At 39.8% G+C, this 21,689-nt stretch overlaps 1 protein-coding gene across 3 annotated transcripts in view; it reads left to right on the forward strand.

Moving 5' to 3' along the window:
• Positions 1-13,984, forward strand: part of PLXNB2 (plexin B2) — a 260,640-nt gene extending 246,656 nt beyond the window's left edge. For all 3 annotated transcript variants that reach the window (XM_026080566.1, XM_026080568.1, XM_026080567.1), the window contains exons 32-38: positions 2,875-3,029; positions 4,467-4,627; positions 5,306-5,453; positions 5,962-6,026; positions 6,819-6,894; positions 8,951-9,025; positions 12,086-13,984. In XM_026080566.1, the coding sequence (XP_025936351.1) occupies positions 2,875-3,029; positions 4,467-4,627; positions 5,306-5,453; positions 5,962-6,026; positions 6,819-6,894; positions 8,951-9,025; positions 12,086-12,190 (785 nt within the window). In that variant the 3' untranslated portion in view covers positions 12,191-13,984. The remainder of the gene's footprint in view (positions 1-2,874; positions 3,030-4,466; positions 4,628-5,305; positions 5,454-5,961; positions 6,027-6,818; positions 6,895-8,950; positions 9,026-12,085) is intronic.
• Positions 13,985-21,689: the final 7,705 nt, after the last annotated feature.

Here is a 21,689-nt window from a genome sequence, read left to right on the forward strand (position 1 = left end):
GTGCTCTAGGTGACCCTGCTTGAGCAGGGGGGTTGGACTAGATGATCTCCAGAGGTCTCTTCCAGCCTCAGCGATTCTGTGATTCTGTGATTCTGTGATTTCTGTACAGAACTGTAAGCCAAAACTGCTCTCTGTTGATAACTTATTCTGGTTTTTTTTTCTGTTTATTATAATTTTTTTTGTTGTTAATAACTTTTATTCTTGTTCTGGTTTAGACTAGCCAGAAGGTTGCAGATCAGAAATACTGATTAGCAGATCTGTGTAGGGCAGTCCTACCTTCTCCTACGTAGACAAGTGTATTCATCAGGGAGGAGGACCCTGGAAGGAAACTAATTTGCTCCAGGCCATGTGATGGGGAAGAGGCTGTGTTGCTTGTCACCATCTCAGTTGCTTCCACCATCTTTATATTTGGGTTCTGCCATTATAATTAGTGAGCACAGTTGTGATTATGCTCCAGTGTTATTTTATATCAGCCAAAGAATTCTCAAAGGGCCACGAAGTGGTGCGCTGGGAGGAAAGTTGTTTGACCCAGTGAGCACAGCCTTCTCCCGGCTTAAAGCTTGATGCATAATGTGACTGCCAAAATATTGGTATTCACTCTTTTACTTTCTTCACCCCAGTTTTCCACTGGGGAAAATGTTATCTCACAGCAATATTATCTCCTCCTAGCAACCATACTGATAATGCATTGTGTTGCCCCATGTTCTGAATTTCTCTTCCTCTTTCTTGAAGCTATTTTTAGCAATGAAATAGGATCTTTGTATTACAAAAGTTCATCTGGTTGAGCTTTTTTCTCTTAAGCCCTACTTTTCTGTGAAATAAATACTATTGCACTAGTAGCCAATTCTGTTGTTGCTAATTGAACAGGGGCCAAATTAAGCTACATGTGAGGGCAAGCAATCTGCATGGAATTCCACTTGGTTGTTTCTCTTTACTCCAAAGTTAAATTTGGCCATACCATCAGGAGGGCAAAGAGAGGTTAAATTCCTTTGAATCAGAGGAGGAAGCAGAAGTGTACCAAGCAACTTGCATAAGGCTGAAACATAGTTTCCGTTGTAATTGCATGTTCTCATCTATTTGTTTACAAAATTAAATAACAGGCATTGCAGAAGAAATTCAAAAATTCAGGCCCATCAGTAGTTTTTACTGTACTGGTGAATGATTGTTACAAATGGTATTGATTGTGAAATCATAGCTGCTTCAAAATGAAATGATTGATAACTTTTATTTCTACCTTACTTCAGTGGCATGAACTTCCAAGTCAAACAACGGACCTTCAAATGGCAACATGATTAAGTGTGGCAAATCTGGGGGGAGGAAGAATCTACCTAGTCAAAAAATAGTAAAGGCACCAGAAGGCTGCATAGCTAATGCTTTTCTTGAGAATATATAAAGTGGATTCAAGCAGAAGTGTTGGCTTTTCCAGATTACATTAAAATGTTATTTTCCCCTACAATATAAAATATTGAGCACATATGCAATCTGATAAATTTAATGTAGCTTTTGAGGAACTTAGTTTCAGATCTCTTGGTTTTGCTTGTTCTTTCTTTAAATCCTTAAGGTGGTATTAATATATCTACTTGGCATAATCCCTAAAACCAGTGGTGGTCTTCCAGTAGAAGTTGGTGAATCAGTGCATTTAAAAACATTGACATTTTAAAAAATTGAAAGTTATTTTTCCCAGAAAAATCACAATTCAGCCCCATTGCACAAATTATTTTGCATTACAATTAAGTCTTATGCTTTAATATAAGTACATGTGTATAATGTAACTGAATCACAGCTGCGATGGAAAATATCAGTTTTGAATTGCAAGAATCTTTCAAATTTTTGGCTGTAACAGTTCATTAACTCAGTTTGTGACACTGAATCTTTTTTCAAGGGAAATTAATGGCAAATTATAACAATCATATTATGTCTTTTTGAATTTTTTGAAACAAAAGATATCAAACACAAAGATTTTATCTGAACATTCACCTATTATTGATACTTGAATGCCACCCTGTGTGGTTACTGTAATCAGCTGAGCTGTCGAAAGCATCCGGGCACTTACTCTTCTTTCTGCTGTATGATAATAGACTTGGTGTGAGTCTCTTTCTCTGATTTAATCTACAGTTACTTACAAACAAATTTTAAATAATCTTATTGGAATGGATTACGAATTTGCTGCCTGCAGTTATTACCTCTGGCTGTGGGAGTTCATGCCCTCTCAGCGAAAGGATGTGTTTTTCTCATTTCAGCTACAAAGTCAAGTGGTTAAGCCTGAAGGGCTGATAAAGGCAGGTTTGAACTGAGATGCCATACTTTGAACTCAGCATTTAGGGTAAAAAATGTAAGTTTGGATGATGATACCGAGAAAAAAGGTTGAAACTGTAAATTCTTAAATTGCCACTGCCAAATTCACCAGAGCCCGTATGACTGTATCTTGCATTGCACCTGGAGCGAGCTACAAACACTCGGTCTGTGTTGGCTGTGGGGTGACAGCTAGCTGAGTTTCTCTAACTTGATCAGATCTCTGAGAACTTATAAGGGTATAGAGTAGTTCGGTGTGGGGACCTCAAAAATACACATACAGGGCTTGCATGACCTAACAGGAGTTTCCTTATTGTGTGATTCCTCCCTCTATCTTTGCTGTTGGCTGGAGCAAGCCGCATATCCTCACTTCAGTGTTACCTTTTCAGCTTATGTCTTGTAGAAAATTTAGTACTTGAGTTGTGTATGTTAGACAGGATTGGAGTCATCTAGCTCCTCTTGGCATGACGAAACAACTAAGGAAAGAGAAGAAGTATATTGCATGTACTTATGTATATTATTATTTTCACGTTGCTGTTTTGGCAGGAGACTTTTGGTAACTATTGCAATTGCTGTTCCTAGGGCATGCACTTCTGGAAGATGAAAACAAGGTCTGGCACCTGGTCCGGCCAGTGGATGAAATTGATGAAGGTAAATCGAAGCGAGGGAGCATGAAAGAAAAAGAGAGAACCAAAGCCATTACGGAGATCTACCTGACAAGACTTCTCTCTGTGAAGGTAGGGATTAGGTGTTTGCTGTTACACCACACTTCTATGAACCTTGAGATACAACTGAACAAAATGACGCATTTCTTAGTCATGCTTTTGGCTGCAATTTTGAATATCTGGGTCACGTACATACAAGTTTGTATTCAGAACTTGAAGTGATTAATATGCCCTCGAGAACATTACTGGGAAGGAGATAAAGTATATTTCCTGATGAAAGCTGAGAACCATAATTCTGCATTAGTTAAATGAGGATTTTTCTTGCAAGATGAAGATAGATACTCTCTTCTATGCCACCTGTTTAGATAAAATTCTTTCGTTTTTTATTTTGAACCAAATCCTTTATATACTGCTGCAAAGCTTTATATTTCTCCGTTTTTGTTTGTGGCCAATGCTGCAGTATAATCTAGAAAAAATATATATTTTTTTCAAATGCTAACAGTCCTTTTAGAATTTTTAGTGCTTATACAGCAAAACATATCACAGCCAAAATAATTTTGCTAAGTATTTTTCCTTGCAGAAAGAATTATTTTGAAGTTTTTCAGAACAGCATGTTTACTGACCCAAAACCCAGGACCCAGTGACTGTTGTTGGGGAAGATGAGGGCGGTCCGGCTCCAGCTAAGGCCATTTGACCAAGTGTGAAAGTGGATTTGAAGGAAAGTTTGTGTATTGACTCATGATGAAGGGCCAGCAAGATGCTTATATCCGTCTCTTTTTTTAACATCTTCTCTGCAGCCACCCCTTTTCTGTTCCCATTGGGTTAGCTGAGTTACAGATTATTGCCAGTCTGGAGCTTTACTAGCTCATGTGGAGCCGCTGGGGCATGATGGTGGGGAGCGGTGGCAGCCCTGTGAATGCACTTTGCTCCTCGGGCTCAGCAGAGTCCATGGAGTTGGGCCAGGCTCTGTGTCTGATGAGACCCAATCGCTTGCCCCTAAACAAAAAATGAAATGGTCACTGTTACTTACTCCTCTCAGTTTGTTTCTAAAAATTGCTGTAATAGCACATGATGCTCTGGAGTCAGAGAAACTGGAAGTGGGAAGCCTCAAAAAAAGCAGAACATTGCCCACAGTTATTTTATGTGCACAACGGCCCTGAACTGTGTACATGTTGCATACTTAGCAACCAGTTTTTGCTTCTTCTATCTGTCAAGCACAAAGCACACCTTTGTTTGTTAACCATATAACAGTCAATGAAGTTACAACCTTTCAGACTAGAGCATAAAATTGATCCCTGGAAGGTCTTTACTGTTTGGCTGTTGGCAAGGTCACTGCATTGAGAAGTTACTTGTTTTCGCCATCTTGCAACCTTAGTATTCAGAATGAAGGCCTTTAGTGATTGCACCTGGAATAGAGGCTGTTAGTGTAAATGGGAAAAAAATGTCTAGGATGGCACTGAATTCAGCCTGTAGTGCAAATGTAATAGACTGGTTTTAATTCACTTTCAGGGGACACTTCAGCAGTTTGTAGATAACTTTTTTCATAGTGTGCTCAACTCAAATCATGTGGTGCCACCAGCTGTGAAATACTTCTTTGACTTTCTTGATGAGCAAGCAGAAAAACATGACATCAAGGATGAAGATACCATCCACATCTGGAAAACAAATAGGTACAGTAGGAACAGAAAAATAACTGTATTGCAGAGAAATGAATGTTTAATCCCTGCTCTAAGGGAACACTCTAACCACAGATCAAAGTGACATATAAATGTCATTTATAATTCTCAGTATAGTTTTGATTGACATAATATGTTTCTATTGATCAAAAGGGTTCCTCGTAAGTCTAGAAACTGCAAAAATGAAATCAGCTTACAATGGGGTAGTCTTTGGCAGATTTCCCTCCTTATTTTTTATTACTTATTCTCTTTCCTCTGTGCCCCTGAAATTGGGGATTCCCTTCTGTGCTACCCCTTTGTAACAAGATGCCCTAGAATGGCAAGATGCAAATGGGACTAGATTTACCTGTCAAAGCACAAAATCTAATAAAACATTAGTCAGGGCATTTCTCTAACCACACTGATGTTTTCTCTTGCTATTTTGGGGCACTAGAAGTTCTTCGCAGATGATTTTTTCTCATTTTGATGTAACAGTGAGAGATGTAAAGGCATTGTTTTCAGACATGGAAACTAGGCAACAGATAGTTTATATAATTGTTGAAATTAAAATTAAAATTCACTGTAGTGAGGAGATCAAAATGCAAAACCCACATTTAATTTCATTTGATTTTTTGGTGTTGTAGAACATTTGTTGTGTACAATGGATTATTTATCTTTTTTCTTGCTTTGCAGCTTGCCTCTTAGATTCTGGGTAAACATATTGAAAAATCCCCATTTCATCTTTGATGTTCATGTTCACGAAGTAGTGGATGCTTCCTTGTCAGTCATTGCACAGACTTTCATGGATGCTTGCACAAGAACAGAGCACAAATTAAGCAGAGTAAGTGATTTGCATTCTACATCCTGACTGTGTTCATGCCTGACAAGACAAAGGGCATCATCATAGACAATACCCATTCTCAGAGGAGATACAGCATTGATAGTTTCTTTTTAATTTTAGAATGAAGTTAGCATTTCACCACTTAACAGGTTGGTGAACATGTCATTGTTACTATGTAGTCTGCCAAATGGTATTCATAAAAAAGAGAAAATATCAACTGCTTTTATAAATAGCAGATTTGAGAAGTGATTATTTCATGTCCACCATAATTTAGAAACATCTTGCATTGATATATTTGTAAAAGCCAACAATAATGTCATATGCCAATCTCATCCCTCTAAGACAAATAATCCCACCCACATACCAACGGAAAAAAATTCAAATGTTAATATCTGAAAAGCTCAAGTGCATATGTTACAAAGGCGTGATCTTAGGTCCTTGACTTTCTGTTACTTCCTAGAAATGTTCATAAATCAACTATGTTTGTCTCTATTATAATTTTTTTCAGGATTCACCAAGTAATAAATTACTTTACGCAAAAGAAATCTCTAACTATAAGAAAATGGTGGAAGAGTAAGTATAAAGACGCTTTCTTTATATTTATTCACAGTTGTCAACATTTTAAGCCTTTGTGAATGTATTTAGTAACAGAAGAAGTGAATGCTGAGGGAGTCAAAGTCAACTGTCAAACATTAAAGATTTTACGCTTGAATGTTAAAACATTCCCTTGTTCATATGAGAGGCTGGGAGGAGACAGAGAAGAGCAGGGTGTTGCTGGCAGTGTTGAAATGAAATGCCGTTATGACTGTATGACTGCATGTTCATGTGTGTGCAGATAGACGGATAGGTTTAGTCAGGAAAGAACACAGTGCTATTTTCCACAGTTCTTCTCCTTACCTATATAATCTGTCTAATCAGTGCTGCACTTCCACAACTGAACAGGGACTAAATCCCCAAAACATTTTCACAAACACATCCCTTCCCCTCAGCCTCTGGCTTTGTCCCTTTACTGATTTGAGAATTGCACACATACCGCTGAAGGCCAGCTGCAGGAGAAATGCCTTGCTAGCTGATGACCTCAAAAGCTTGAAGACCTAAAATAAGGATCAGCTGGAATTAGAAATAGATTTCTTTCCTGTGGTATGGCACTGTACATAAGGTGCAATTTGCCTCTGCTGTTAATGTATCATGTACTAATGACTGGTGGGAGCCAGGATTACTAAATGGACCACTGGCCTGTTGCGGTAAAACATCTCCTGCATTATTAGGAAGCATGTTTAAAATAATTGCAAAACCAAAATACAGAACTACCAGAAGACCACAGTGTATTTCACCTAATTGAAAGTTTGTTTTTATTTGTTGCAGTTATTACAAAGGTATTCGTCAGATGGTGCCGGTTAGCGACCAGGATATGAATACCCATTTAGCAGAGATTTCTAGGGTAAGCATAACTTAAGTTTTCTTGTCCTGAAATTGGGGCCCAGTACAGTGCTCTTTTCCACCGTCTTCTCTTTCTTTGAGTGAGTTTATTGTATGTGCTAAAATAAAATGAATAATTTCATACATCTCTGAAATGCTCTTGCTTAGTGTAGTGATTTTTAGCCCTTTGAAATGCTGATTATTGAATGGAACCAAGAGCAGTTACTGCTGTCAAATCTATTTGAATGGTGCTGGTGCCAGAGCAAAGTGGCGTTTTTCATGTCTATTGTAGAAAGATTATAACACTGTTGAGTGGTGTTTTCTCTTGGCAGTATATAGAGGATTTTTAGCATTGATCATACTGATAACAAGTAATAACTGAGTTCACAGAGTGGTACCACAGCAAAAATTAGTTTGCAGAAATGAAGAGGGAGGCATGTATGTTAAGTACAACATACTTTAGAACTGTCCGTACAAGGGCAATACTACTACTTTACACTGCACATGTGCATATGTGCGCTGCAGGTCGTTGGTGGAAACGGGCAGCTCAGGACATGCACATGAGTAGCTCACCAAGTCCTCTCTAAAGCAGTGCTTTTTCTTTTCTTTTCATATACGAGGTTACTGTGGGTTGCCTGTCATAGCAAAGAGCACAGAAGGGAGAGGGAACAGCATTGGCTGCTCCCTGGGGACTCTGGTTTGAGGCAGGTGGAGCAAAGGCACTACGAAACCTGCTTCAGCCTTGAAAGAGCCCGTCCGTGCAGCAGCTCAGCTTAGCTAGAGCAGGCTTACACCTTGGGAGCCCTCACTTTCACTTAGTGAACCAGGAGAAGCCCTCACCAGCCTTAACAGATTTTGTTTAGCCTGAGCAAAGAGATACTGCATTTACTGGCTGGTTTTCTTGTTGAGTTTAGTTTGAGACTTCTAGTGTTATGAAGATGTTTGGGGAATTTCTGCAGTTTATTTATTTCAATGCCCATAGGACCTAACATTTTGTGGATCAACTTCCTCATGAGAACATTTCTATTTTCAGTCATTCGCTACACAACTCATCTGCAGTGACATTTCATTTTCCAGTTCATGTTATTTATCTCAAAAATCAAGATGTATATAAAATTAAGATGTTTAGCGATTAGAAATAAACTCAAAAGCATGTTTTAAAATCAGAAGAATTTGTCAGTCCTTTCTATTTACATTATAAATTGTGATAAAAATAAATATGTAAGGGCTGATATAAAATTCCAAATTTTGACCAGTTCTAGAAGTGACTCTTATAGAACAAAGAAAGGTGGATATTTCTCTGCTGTTTTATACCTTGGGTAATCATTTATGCCAGCAGCAGTATTTTGTAATTCTTCATTTTCTTTACTAATTTAAAAGACTTAAAGGCATAGATGGAGCCTCAAATCCTGTACGTTTGAATGAAAACAGACATTTAGACAGGTAGAGCACGTTCACTAAGACATTAAATGTCATGGAGGGAGGGAGGAAGAGGTAATGTTAGGGTTATTTCCTGCTTCATTTAAAGTCCCTTTTCTCTCTCCCCTTTCCATCTCCGTGATCCAGATGGATTTTTTCCAAATGTACATGTGCTTGCAGACTTGATGAATTAGACCTTTGCTATAGTGAGATGTGAATAGTTTCAAACAATTAAAAAGAGCTGTAAAAGGATTTCAAACAGACATGACAGTGACAGAACCAACATTTAATATCTCAACAATATGCAGATTGTACTAACTAAATGCTTTAGTTATATGTAGCCATGTTTTTAACAGATGTTTGGCTTGCAATTTGTGTTTTGACATTCAGAGTTCAACATATCTTCCACCTACAATGTCAGAGCTGTGGACAGGTTGGAAAAACACCAGTGGGAGAATCTTGATCTAAAAATCACCAAACAAAAGCTTTCTCACCCCTTTTTCTGCCCAAACTGTCAACTTAACAAAAGTTACAGGATGCAGAGCTGGACTATGAAAATAGGATTGTCTGTTGTATCCAACAGTCAGGCGTGTGCATAACTTTTAGCTGTCTGTGATCATATTTTGACATGTTTGCTGCTCACTTGTGTTGTTTAACAGGCACATACTGATTCTCTAAATACGCTTGTGGCTCTACATCAACTCTACCAGTATACTAACAAATACTATGATGAGGTAAGTTGTGGGGTTTGGAGTTTGTTTTTTTAATAATATCAGTGATAACATGTTATAAAGGCTAGCATCAGTCTAAACAAACAACTTTTAAAATTCCCTGGATAATCAGGTAAAAGCAATGCTAAACAGATACCTCTAACTTTGCACTTATACACGTCACTTGGCATTTACACTGGTGAAGGGGGTGTACTTGTAAATGAACAATTTCATTATGGGCTATCTGGTTTTGATAGTGATAGCTTAACCAGATCTGAAAGAGCAGCAGATTAAAAATAATTTCTGTTTGGTTCTCCTGACATCCTTATTCCTAAGAATTAGGACTTAAGAATGCCACTGAGCAAAAAGCAATCTTCAGAGGTCAGGGTTCAAGCTAGTAGCTTTTTTTATTAGGAACAATCCATGAAAATTATTTCACTTGTAGGAATGGAGCAGTACCTTTTTTATTAGTTAAGCTTCACTTATAACTTCCATACATGCTACAGTCCCCATTGTGCCATGGCAAATGAAGTGCCTGCCCAAGGTAAACCAAGGTAGAATAACAACTGCTGAATACAGTCTGATTCAAAAGCAAGCTCACAGATTTAGTCCAAAATGTTTCTTGTATTCTTCAGGCTGTGTGGAAAGGGGAACAAAGAATATCCCAGTGTAGCTGGGCTGTGGCTATGGCTCTCTAAACTTAATCTGAAAACAAAAAGAGAGAAGGGAACTTGTATTCAAAGGTTTCCATGGAAATGAATGTCTCCAGAGAACTCTTAGAATTAAATCAAAGCAAGTAAGAACAGATGCTGAATCAAAAAAGGAGTACAGCACATGCGAGCTCTCTTCAGTTTGTCTTGCACCTCACCACAGTTCTTGTTTTCACTTACACTTACCACTGACAGCAGTGAGCCTCATCGTCAGCTTCACTGCAGCTGCTTTATGCAGGAGCAGCCAGCCTCTCACAGCTTCAAAACAGATGTAAGCAAGGAAAATCAAATTAGCTTAAGCATTCCTGCAGCTGCTGCCAGTGGGAAAATGGTCAGAGATATGCAGGCCAACATGATGGCACTGGTTTCCTCATCCCTCTTCCCCAGGGTTAAGTAACCTTATTTACAACACGTTCCGGATATACATATATACATATATACACACACATATATATACACATATACATATACATATATGTGTGCATGTATGTATGTATGTATGCGTGTATGTACGTATATATCCATGGCCTGACCTGTTACAGAATGAGTCAAGGAACCCGGATGACAAATGAATCACAAAGCCCCAATTCTTCCACCCGCCCATATTCCTGCTTCCGATCATGGTTTCTAGATTCTCATTTTCGTTGGCAGGTGAAGGCAAAGGCTGAGCCTCATTTGTTTTCAACAGTCTGTTGGAGTTTATCAGTGGAAGGCCAGCAAATCACAAAGCATATTTGCAGCTCTTCCTTTTGCATACAGCACTGTGTAACAGCAAGGTGTATGTGATCATATGGCTGCTAACTCAGTTATGGAGATAATCTGTCAAGAACCATTCTGTAAAATTAAATGAGCTTATTTGTTTTCCATAAAAATGTTTTAATTTGCATAAATTGGAGCATTTTGCAGCTGCCCTTGTCTTTAATACTGAAAGTATGGTTCCTGGCATGCGCTGTACCTTGCGCATCTCTGCAGGGCTTGACAATGACTAAGTAGGTACAGTCTAATTGTCCACATTTATATGAAGGGCATATTCACCAGCAGAGATAATCCTGAATTATTTAGTCAAGATTCAAGGAGTTACAGCTAGACATAATTGGTTGAATTAAGGGAACAATATCAAATTAAATTCAGCCGAGTTTAAATACTGTAATAAGTATTTATTAACTCTCTTGTAAAAATGTTTCCATGCTTTAAAAACAAAACTGTTGAAATAATGATTTCTAAACAAATTTGCTGCAGTGTTTGAAAATCAAGTCCTGTACCAGTCCTTGAAAGTTAAATTAGTAGCTAGATTGATACTGACTTCATTAATCTCCATTGTCAATAAAGTGTAAGAAGTAGTTAGAGTAACAGCTAGTGACAGGGAAACTATTTTTCCAGTTCTTGCACTTCAAAGTTTGCATAGTATTAAAAAACATAGCTAAAGCTTTCTGCTTGATTACAGCGTCTGACTTTTATTAATAAAGTCAACTTATAGAAAAGGAACGATTTTGCCATTTGACACATTGTCCTAATGGAGAAATCTAATAGTTTGTGGAAAAGTTTCCCTAAAGGATGATAGAAATGAAAAACCTTTTGAAACCTTTGAAATTTGATCTTGAAAAGCCATAAGAAACTCTATTTGAAGAAAAGCCTTCTCATAATAGTTGACCTTTTCTAGCTCTTGTTTTAAAATCCCTTGTGTCTGAGGGTCGTACCTGTCTATACAGAGCCCGCAGAGGAGAGGCTGCACACGGGTTGTTGGGGGGCTCCTCCGGCGAGCTCTGGGCTACCTGGGCTCCGCGACACGGGGCCGAGGTCTCAGCCACGCTCTCAGAGAGCCCCGGGGAAGCTGCCTGCAGCTCCCTGACGCAGCAGCCAGGCCATTTTCTTCATGATCCTGTTTACAGACAGAAGAGACCTTTCGGTCCTCATAGCTGTGCCTGTGCACGGACCACCCAGGAGCTTCTCCTAGCCAAAGCTCCTGGAGATGGGGCTTAGTTATCACTGGTGAATGACTCTTAAGCCTTGTAGGGTGCAGTGTAAGTAAAATCAGTTTCTTCAGTAGCTACAAAATAAATGTTTCTAAGTTTTTCCACTGCCTTCTCCATCCTGGAATGCAGTATTTCAAAAGATAAAGTACTACCTATTAATTTGCTTGGATCCCAACATAATGGGAAACATTATAGCAACTTAGATAAAGTAATGGAGACAATCATTTTTATTGTCTTTGTGTAAAAATGGAACATGGGGCCTAGTAGATGGACTTTATCTTTGGTACAGAGTGAATGCAAAAGACTCTTTAAAGCCAAATTACTGTCAAACACTTGGTCCAGGAACTGTCCGTGTATTTTCAGCTAAATGATTCTAAACATTCTGTGTTTATTTCTTCCAGATTATAAATGCACTTGAAGAGGATCCAGCTGCACAAAAAATGCAGCTTGCCTTCCGTTTACAGCAAATAGCAGCTGCATTAGAGAATAAAGTGACTGACCTTTGACTCAAAAGCCGCAATAAAGAAATCTGATCTAAAGATGTTCAAATTCATTCTTCCTGTTAAGGAAATAGTGTTCTATTTTTTAATGTATAATTACAACTTTAAATGAAAGATTTCATGTTTTTTTGATAGCAGAGGTGTAATGTAAAAATTTTTTACTGTAAATTATGCTTCTAATTAAAAGCTGTGTTGTGTGTAAATGAATCTTCTGTGGGAAAGAGAGTCCTTTGGTTGGGGGCAGGGCGGGGGGGTTGGAAGAAAGAAAGTTTATGGTTCATTTAATTTAGTAGAATCTGAAACATCAGCATTGAGAATTCATTATGCAAGTAAATTCAATACTATAGCATCCTTTATATTTTAAGCAATATTTATACTAGGAAAACAATGGCATATTCAGAGAAACATGCAATATCCCTTTTTATTTTGATAACTGGAAATTGATTTCCGTATAGCTCTAAAACTACTTTGTCTGTACTCATAATGAACATAGTAAACAATGTGTCTGATTTTTCTGTAAGATCTGAAAATGGGATTTGCTACCACACACAGTTCGTAATTAATTTAATTATTTATGTCCATGGTAATGCACAGTATTGCACCCACCACAGTTGGTTGCGATGAAAGTAAAAGTAATGTCATCCCTGTAGGAGGGTTCTACTGATAAAGCCTCATTTGGTTCAGAAATCACTTCAAAGGAGAATTAGCTCTTAAAACTTTACAACTTTTTGTTATTATTGTGAGTTTTATGATATATGCTAATGTGCCTTACTTGTACTAATTCTGTGAATCTGATGAATGGTTTTGTAAAAAGAAGCAAATCAGAAAAAGAAATATTTATGTGCTCTTGAATGACTTTTGTGTGAAAAACATGACCAGCAGAATGCTTGTAATTAGCTGCTTGCCAAGAGTGTGCTGTTTAACATGATTTGATTATGTATAATATCTTATATTGGAATGGTTCTAATGATTTTTTATTTGAAACTTGGAACTGTCCTAGGATACCACCATTTGTTTTTGTTGTATTTGTGATGTAAAATACTAGTATGATATTGGAAAAATCATATACCCATGTATTGAAAACCACTCAATCAGTTTTGAGCCTTGGAATGCTGCATTTGATTGAATACACACCATAACCATAGCAACGAAAATTAAAATAACTTGTCAAACAGTGTGTGTTTACAATATAAGCTCTGTACAAGTCAAAAAGTTAGGTACGTCTTCTTAAATTGCTGTATTGCACATCAGAAAACTTTATTCCTTTTTGTCTTGCAAGTTTTTGGCAGTAAAGTAGCATTTTAATGAAGTGCTGCCATCTGTACTGGTTCCCATTCATTGTCCTGCCTAGCGCCTGGGCTCTGCTGAGTCGCAGCAAGCTACACAGTTTCTACTGCCCACTCTCCCTGCCCAGTAGCTTGTCATACAATGAGTTTTACTGTTCGTTGATGGTTTTTTTCTTTTCTGAAAATTCCCTAGGACTTGTCAGTGGGCCTTTCCTTCAGTTTCCAAAAGTCAAAAGCCTCACCAGAACTGGTTTCCTAACCACTGACCTGGGAGGGGGATTTTGTTTGTTTTGTACTCAAGCTCTTGCATTTGTGTATAATCATTCCTGAACCTGCCTGGGATATAAGTTATTTTACACTTTTTAGGACTGAGGTACGTAAGACTTCTACATAAAGGTGCTTCGCCAGCTACACCTTCATCAACGAAGGCATCCTAATTTCATGGCTAATATGTTTCATTGTCATTATTTGTAAATCCTGTTAATTGTAAATCAAATACAATGTTGTTTTTTTCCACAAAGTGTCACAGGATCTTTACTGAAATTGGGGGTGGTGTTGGGGGTAGAAAGGGGTTTCTAATGCTTCCTCCACGGGGTGATAGAGCAGCAGCGTCTGCTGGTCTGCGGTTGGTAATGGAACAACACAGCATATTTTGCAGATGTTATGTCTGACATCATGCCCTTTTTATGGGCATTTGCTCTGAAAAGTGAGAGTACTCTTGAGAAGAGGGGATGTATTGCAACATCCCGTAGTGAGGTCTTCTTGCCTGATGAAAATCCATCTTGGGATCTGAAAGTCAATTAAGATACGAGCTCAGTGGCATCTCTCCCGAGAGATCAGAAAGCAAGGAGGGTTGTCAGAGGGAATGTGAGTTACCCCCCACCCTCGGTGACTTGATGCTGAGCAGCTGCAGGCGATCATAAGGCACCGTGGGCTGCAGCGATGTTGTAGCAGGGTCTTTCTTAGCTGTCAGACAAGCTTGTCTGCCTGCATGTGTGAGCTGTGTGATGGATCCACTGGTCACCCTTTGTGGCACTTCCCCTTTCTCCCATCCTGTGGGAAATATGCAGCTTTTGGCGCTGCCACGCTCTCTGCCAGGGAGCACGGGAACATAGCTGTGACCAGCTGCGGCTACAAAGGAGACTTCATGCCAGTTCTTCAGTTTCCCTAAGTCTCTTCTCCCGAAAGCATGGTGCTCTGTTTTGTCCAGGCCTAGTTTTTGGCTTCAGTTTTCCCTCCGTTTGAGGAATCTGATTCCTAAATGCTTCATGCTCCCCCTTCAGTTTCTGCTGCTCGTGCCATCTGGTTCATCTACAAGATAAAAGCTCACTGGGGTCTCCCTCCTTTCCATCCCTCCTGCAGCCCCTCCAAGGAGCACTTCTTTGAGCACAAGCACCTTCCCTCCCCACAACAGGAGCCACCCTTTTGCATAGCAGCAGCTGTGAACAAAGCTCCCTTGCCTGGAGGTCTGTCAGCAGTTCAGAGGTGCACACAGGCTGTCAACCACCACCACAAGGTCTGAATCCTGTTGCTGATTTCAGCCTCTCCAGAGCTGCAAGGCTTTGCTCTCCCTCTCCCTCTTTTCTCCTTGTTTCTCCACCACCACACAAGCAAGTAGAGATCTGATGCTGGGACAAAGTCTTTGGCTGTGCTTGCCAAATACTGAGTGAAGTAACTTGCCCAGCTGGACAGGAATTTAGGTTTTCTTCTCTGTGCAGGAATTTACTCTCTTTCTCTATTGCTTGGTGCCAGGTTTCTCTCTGGTACCTTTCTAAATCTTTTTGCAACTCTGTGTATGCCACAGAGTTATAAGCAAGTGGTTATGGGTGGAGGGGTCCTCAGCTAGCTTGTGCATGTGGGGCTTAGCACTTCCCCAGATGGTTTCTATGACCAGTCTGTTACAGTTATACTTGAGCTCTGCCCTTTCATAGGCTGCTGTGTTGGATGCAGCCTTCCTCTCCAGCATGTTTTTCAGCCTGCTCAGCCTGAGCTGTGTTTGCATACACTGCCTCAGTCTGCCTTTTCTGGCAACCTCTTGAAGACCAGCAGAGGCAATACTCTAAACAAAAATACTCAGGGAATGCAGGAGCTCACACTGGAATTGATAAATTCAGAAATGCCCAAGCCATCGTAACACTGGAGTTTTTTCAGCCAATTGTACAAAGGTTTGAAATGCCTCTCAGGCTGAATTTCAGCTGCTCTGGACTTAACAGAACTGATGAGATTTCTGTGGCCAGTCCTTTACTATTCGAGGCTCGCAAGCCCTGTTATTAAGGAAACCATTTTCAGCCATATTACATCCTGGTATTATGTACCTGCCATAGCCTAAAATCTCTGGAGGTGATCCAAAAACCTTTCTTTTATGTGCTTCCTTGTGGCTGCAACATTGCAATTTAAATTGCTATAGTAAAATTTCCCATTTGTACCTAACAAAATGGTATAATAGTTCTCTCAGGACTTCCTTTCTGAAGAATTTGATCTTGAGGAAAGATTGCCTTCTCTTAAGACTTTTCCCAAGTCTGTTGTCTTCTCTTAGAAAAAAACTTATACTTTTTTTCTCTTCCTTAGTCTAGAGAGAACCTGTCAGAATGAGACAGTTGATTTCAAAAGCTTAAAGAAGGATGCCTGGCTGTCATTTCTCTACTAATGACTGGATAGAGTACTGTGTTATCTTGATTTATGAGCAGGTGTGATGAAATCTGGCAATCTGAATCACTAGAATTGTTGCGCTGGAAATCTCAGCATTGTGGTCCTTGTGACTTCATTTCATCACACATCCCCAGCTCAATGCAGTCAAGCTCCGCTCCTGAAGCTCTCCAGGCTCCCCATTATGAAAGCCCATCTCCTCTTAATGGTCTGCTCCAGCATGTCAGCTTGTAGCAGGAAATTTTCTGAAGAAAAAAGACAGCATCATGCATAAGCTAAAATGATAATTAAGTCTGTTTTCTCAGGCTCCGTACTTTCGTATTCTGTGTTTCTCCCTTTCTTATTTTGAGGGACCCTCATTCAATTGAAAATGATGAATTTGAAATGCACTATTGTGAACAGGAGTTTGCCTTGCACCTTTCTCTTTTGTTAGCCTTTATCCTGATGGAGGCTAAAAATGATGGTTGAAGTCTTCGTGTTTGACATTTCATGCAGAATAAAAGGAAAAGAGAATCTCCAGACCAAGAGTTATCAGTAAGTTTTTCAGGTTTTTGTTTACTTCAGATTTTGGTGCCTTGCAGCTCAGTGGCAAGGAACATTTCTCCATACCCTAGAGACGAAGCTGTCTTCTCCTGTGTGGGCTCATAAGAACCATACTTGCTCTATAAGATCGCTGCCTCTGTACCACTCTTTAGGGCTGACTTTTGTCTTGCATGTGCATACTAGTTGCTGCTGTGTGCCATTGCCAAAGAAGACAAAATTGTACTATCATTCATATCCGGGCAATCAAAAGCTATTAAATTTATCTATGTATCCTGTTTCTTTGTTGCTTTTCAGATAATTGCCATTTGAACCAGAAGAGAGTTTGAGTGGTTTCCTTCATTTATAAGCTTTCGAAGCACCTATGTGTCTTAACAGATTGAACACTTCAGATTGAACACTTCAGAGAGAAACTATTTCTCCAGTGGGACAGAGGACAATAGCTCTTGTACAGCTGTATATGGCTTGTCTTAAAAGGAAATAGAAATCCCACCATGAACCACACACTGTGTTTTTGAAATCCTTTATTCAATGCTCTAATTCTGAACAATGTTTTTGGCTTATTTAATTCTCCTCAAAATTGAATGTTGAACAAAACTCTCTTTTTTTTTTTCTTTTAATCTACTGTAATAAGAAAGGAGTGAAATGAAAAATATATTCCTTTGATACCCTTAATCTTTCCTCTCCTGTGGCTATGCTCCTATTCAGTTAGAGATCATACTTACCAGTTACAGAGCCTAGATGCCAATCCATGCGATATAAAACAAACCAAAATCCATGTTTCCTGCAGCTGCATCTGGGTCCATGGCAATACTCACAATTGTAAAACTGCCTCGAGGAAGTTAGCTGGAATTTTACTGTTGTGGGTCTGGCTGGTTTCCTTGTACTCCTTCTTGTGTGCCTCCTTTTTGTGGGTTTTTACCTTGTGTTTCAATGGCACTTGCTGGAACATAATGCTACATTCCCCCGAAAGCCCAAGGAAGGAAACAATCACTGTCTGCATTTTTCATGCACTTTCTGTCCTTGAAAGGCCCATGTGGGCACTCAGGCCCTCCCAGGCTCAGCTCACTGCAAAATGATAGAAGTGGATTTTTTATGCTAGAGCAGATAGTCTTACTGAAATATAAAATATTTCAATCTGTCCAAACCTAGCTGTGTTAGTTTTGTTAATAAAAACCCACTGGGTACATACAACACCCATAATATCTGACATATGAAGAGCCCCTCTGAGTTGATCAAAGCTCTCCCAAAGTCTGTAGCCCCCTCTAAGAGAGTCCAGCAGCCGAGGCATTAGGATGCATAGGTAAGCAAGCTGCACACCACCAGCCATCCCAACACACCATGGACACATCTGAGAACCTCCTACCCAGCCATTGCCTCGAGACAGCATGTGATAGTTGCAACTCTCTGTGACAGCCTGAGAAAACCTGCAAGTCATAAGCTGTGGGATGTCTTCTGCAAGCTCCAATAAATTGAAACCAGTTTGAGAGCTCGGCCAGAGAGTGAACCCCAGCCATGGGCACTCAAGAACTCTGGGCACCAGTAACGGAATGGGCAGAGTCGCCGCACAGTGAGGGGCTCCCCCAGGGCCTGGCGAGAGCTGAATCGCTCAGGTTTTGAACATGTGGCTGAATAACCAACACACAGCAGCACGGGCCCTTACGGCGCTGAGCGAACGCTGCCTGTCAACCGGGGCTCCCTCTGCACTTCACTGAGTGTCCCGGCTGGCTGCAAAGCCTCTGCCCCAGCCCGGCTGCTGCGCTCTGCTGACCCAAGCTACAAAGCAATACAATTCTTGTTAAATATGCTTTTAAGTAGAGACTGGGCTGAATGCAAAAGAGGGCTGTGTTCAAACTCTTTTGAAGTTCAGGTTTGCTTGACGTGGGTATTTAGCCTCATTGCTGCTTTCAGTGGACTGAAGTTTGTCTTGTGAGGCTGTTACACAGTTGTGTTGTAATTTAGCCAGAAGTCCTGTACTGAGGCCTTAAAGTTCAGCTAAGGCAGCAAAAAGACCACCCTCAGTTTCAGCAGAAAAAGGTCTAGCATCCTGCATTCTGCTCAGCCATCACTATATATTTCATTTTGCCACTTTTGTTTTTCTTTTTTTTTAACGAGGTCTAATTTTGTTTTCCTTGTGCATTTTGAGGATTTGCAATTCTATGTTTGTATTCTGGCACATTGAAATTTGTGATGAGATCATCCATCTGTTTTTTGCATGATCTTGGAACTAAAGGCTTGGTATTTCATAGGGTCATATCCTGATGCACTTACTCCTCTTAAAGTAATATTTGGTAGAGAGCTGTGTTAACTTATGTTTTTCCTTGCTGCTTGTGAAGAGTCATATGTTGATTGCTTTTATCTGGCTATCTGTAGTAAAATGCTATAATTGCCCAAGTGCTATTACAGCTTGTGATTTTATCTTTCTTTCTAATAAAAGGAAGATTAGAAATATTTTGTTTGCAGTCTAACCAGAAAATGTTAACAGTTCAAATGCATCTTTGTGGGATGAGAGGAAAAACAGGGCGGTGATATCCTTCTCCTATGAGGTCTTTTTGGACTATTCCTTTGTGAAGTTAGCTAAGTCAGAAATGCCAAAGACCACTTCAACAATTCTGTAACTTACAAACTTCAGGCTCTGTGTGGTTAATCATTCATGTGAATTAGCAGTGCAAGATTTTTAATACAGAGCTTGAATTTAATTTCAATCATCTGTGCTGTCCATCACTGTCTCTCTTTATCAGGTTCTTGAGATGACAGAATACACAATGTATCTAAGATTAGATTCTGCCTTTAAATATTTAGAATCTGAATCATATCCATTTGTACTTCATTTCAAGGTTGAAGTAATGTGGCAGGACACACATTCTGCAGTAGTTAAAACTCAAGAATCAAAGGAGTGCTGAATTATTCATTTAAACTTTTAGGCAATCTCTTTGTGGGTCTGCACCAATTTACTGCTTGTGGTGAGCTGCTGGATTGCTAGCTGTGAGGTTCTCCTCCACACCACATCTCCTTACCCTGGTGTGCCAGCCATTGCCATTGCGTATTTACTACCCCAACCAAGGTCTGTGGGTCATTTGTGCCAGTGGCACAAATTGACTGAGCCTAACAAATTACAGACTGGACTTCAGAGTGTTAGTTAACTCAAACTTATCTCTAATTATCTGGTGATTTCAGAGTTTCATCAGAAGGGACAGTTTCCATTGCTCATAACCAACAGGCATGTCAGCAGCCCAAAACTTTGTTATCCATCTGCTAGGAAAGGAGGCTAATTTTAGCCCTTCTCCAGCAAGAGAAGAACCCAAGGACAGACGTGTTTGCTGGCCTGAGCCATAAGGTCAGGGTGAGGATCAGCTCTCCAAGGCTGGCCAAACTTTGAGTGAGGAGGAAGGACATGGCTGCCTCCATAGGCATGGAACCATCAAGACCAGGAGGAGCCGTTCTGAGTTACGGCTGCTGCAAGACTTCCCCACCACCACCAGGACTGCTCTTCCCAGTTAGGATTGCTATGAATGCAACATTCTTTGCGTTTCCTGTGCATGCAGGTACCCAAAAGAAGGATCTGGGGTGAATTGCACCATGTGGGCATGCCACAGAGCATGAGGCAGGCAACACTGCTTGACTGAGTGTGTTTTCCAGGACTGAAACAGCAAAGCCGTAGCTGCATGGCTGGTCGGGTGCTTGGCATAATAAGCAAGCCTAGGCCCAGTGTGGTCCAGCCATCTATGTCTGACGCTGTGGAAGTTGAGCCGGCATCAGAAGGATCTCCACCACGTCCAAGCACACCTCTTGGTGCTCTCAGCTCCCAGGGGATAGAGCCTAAAGGCAGGAGTGGCTTACAGGGCTAATTAATTGTTAGGAACACTTAAAGTACAGGTATGAAATTGTGGTTCACCATATAGAAAATCAGAACAATGCTAAGAGAAATAAAGAAACCTCAAAGGTCAAAATAAACTCTGACATCAGGAGGTGTAAAAGAGAACCTATCTAAAAAGCCAATCTAATAACCCAATTCATACCTACTGTGTGTAATTACAGGCAGCTCTGAGAAATGCTGGTCTGTATGATGTTTGGAAAGTCAGAGGTGCATACAGGGATCATCCATGAAATATTTGTGTTTTTATAGCTCTATTGTGGTGCCTCTGCAGAAATGTTGGACACGTTAAATTTTCAAGGAAATATAAATTTCCTACCCACTTTTTTCCCTAGAGTTTGGAGACTTTTTTGCTTCATTGATGAAAGGCTACACCACAGAGGTAAGTCAAGTTCACAGTCATATTATGCTCTGCAAGAGGTGAATTTCACATTTATTTTTCCAAAACTTTGCAGTGACTTTCCTTCTCTATTCACAAGTTTCTCCACAGAATTGATGTAGATATATCTTTTATTCTGTTGGTGTATAGTTGGGCTCTGTCATGGGCTGCTATCCATATGCATGAAAAAAATTACATATTCAGTTCTTGATAACAAACCCAGATACTGTAAATTCTCAGTGACAATTCTCCTTAGTTTATTTGTTTGTGTGTTTTAATATGGAAATTTTAGCCTTAGAAGCCACATATTTTACTTTTGCAAATGGGACTCTATTCTGTTCTTGTTGGAACTAATGGGCATTTTGTTCATTTCTCAGATCCAAGAATTTGACACAATGCAATCTGTGACACTATAAGGCTAAAAACCTATTTGATTTGGCAGTACACTAGGCTATTTTATGTAAAGTTCTCTTAAAAATTTCACAGTTGTACTTTACATAACTAGCAACACAATCTTTTTCTCCTCTGTGTATTGTTCAAAATAGGGAAGAAGCCAAACTGTGTTGCGTGAGCATGGACATGATATTCAAGAACGATCTGGCTTGTATCTGTCCATTAGCCATATCACACATGTCTGTGACAGCAGGAAACTCATGGCCCAAATTGCTAAGCAATAGAGAGCTGATGAATGGATCGGGTCAGGTACCTCTGTTTTCCCTTACCTTTTCAACACAGTCTTATGTATTAGCATAGCTGTTTCTACTACCACACTCCAAACAT

Source organism: Apteryx rowi, unplaced genomic scaffold (assembly GCF_003343035.1).
Source record: "Apteryx rowi isolate R43461 unplaced genomic scaffold, aptRow1 scaffold_526, whole genome shotgun sequence".
NCBI classification, from domain to species: domain Eukaryota; kingdom Metazoa; phylum Chordata; class Aves; order Apterygiformes; family Apterygidae; genus Apteryx; species Apteryx rowi.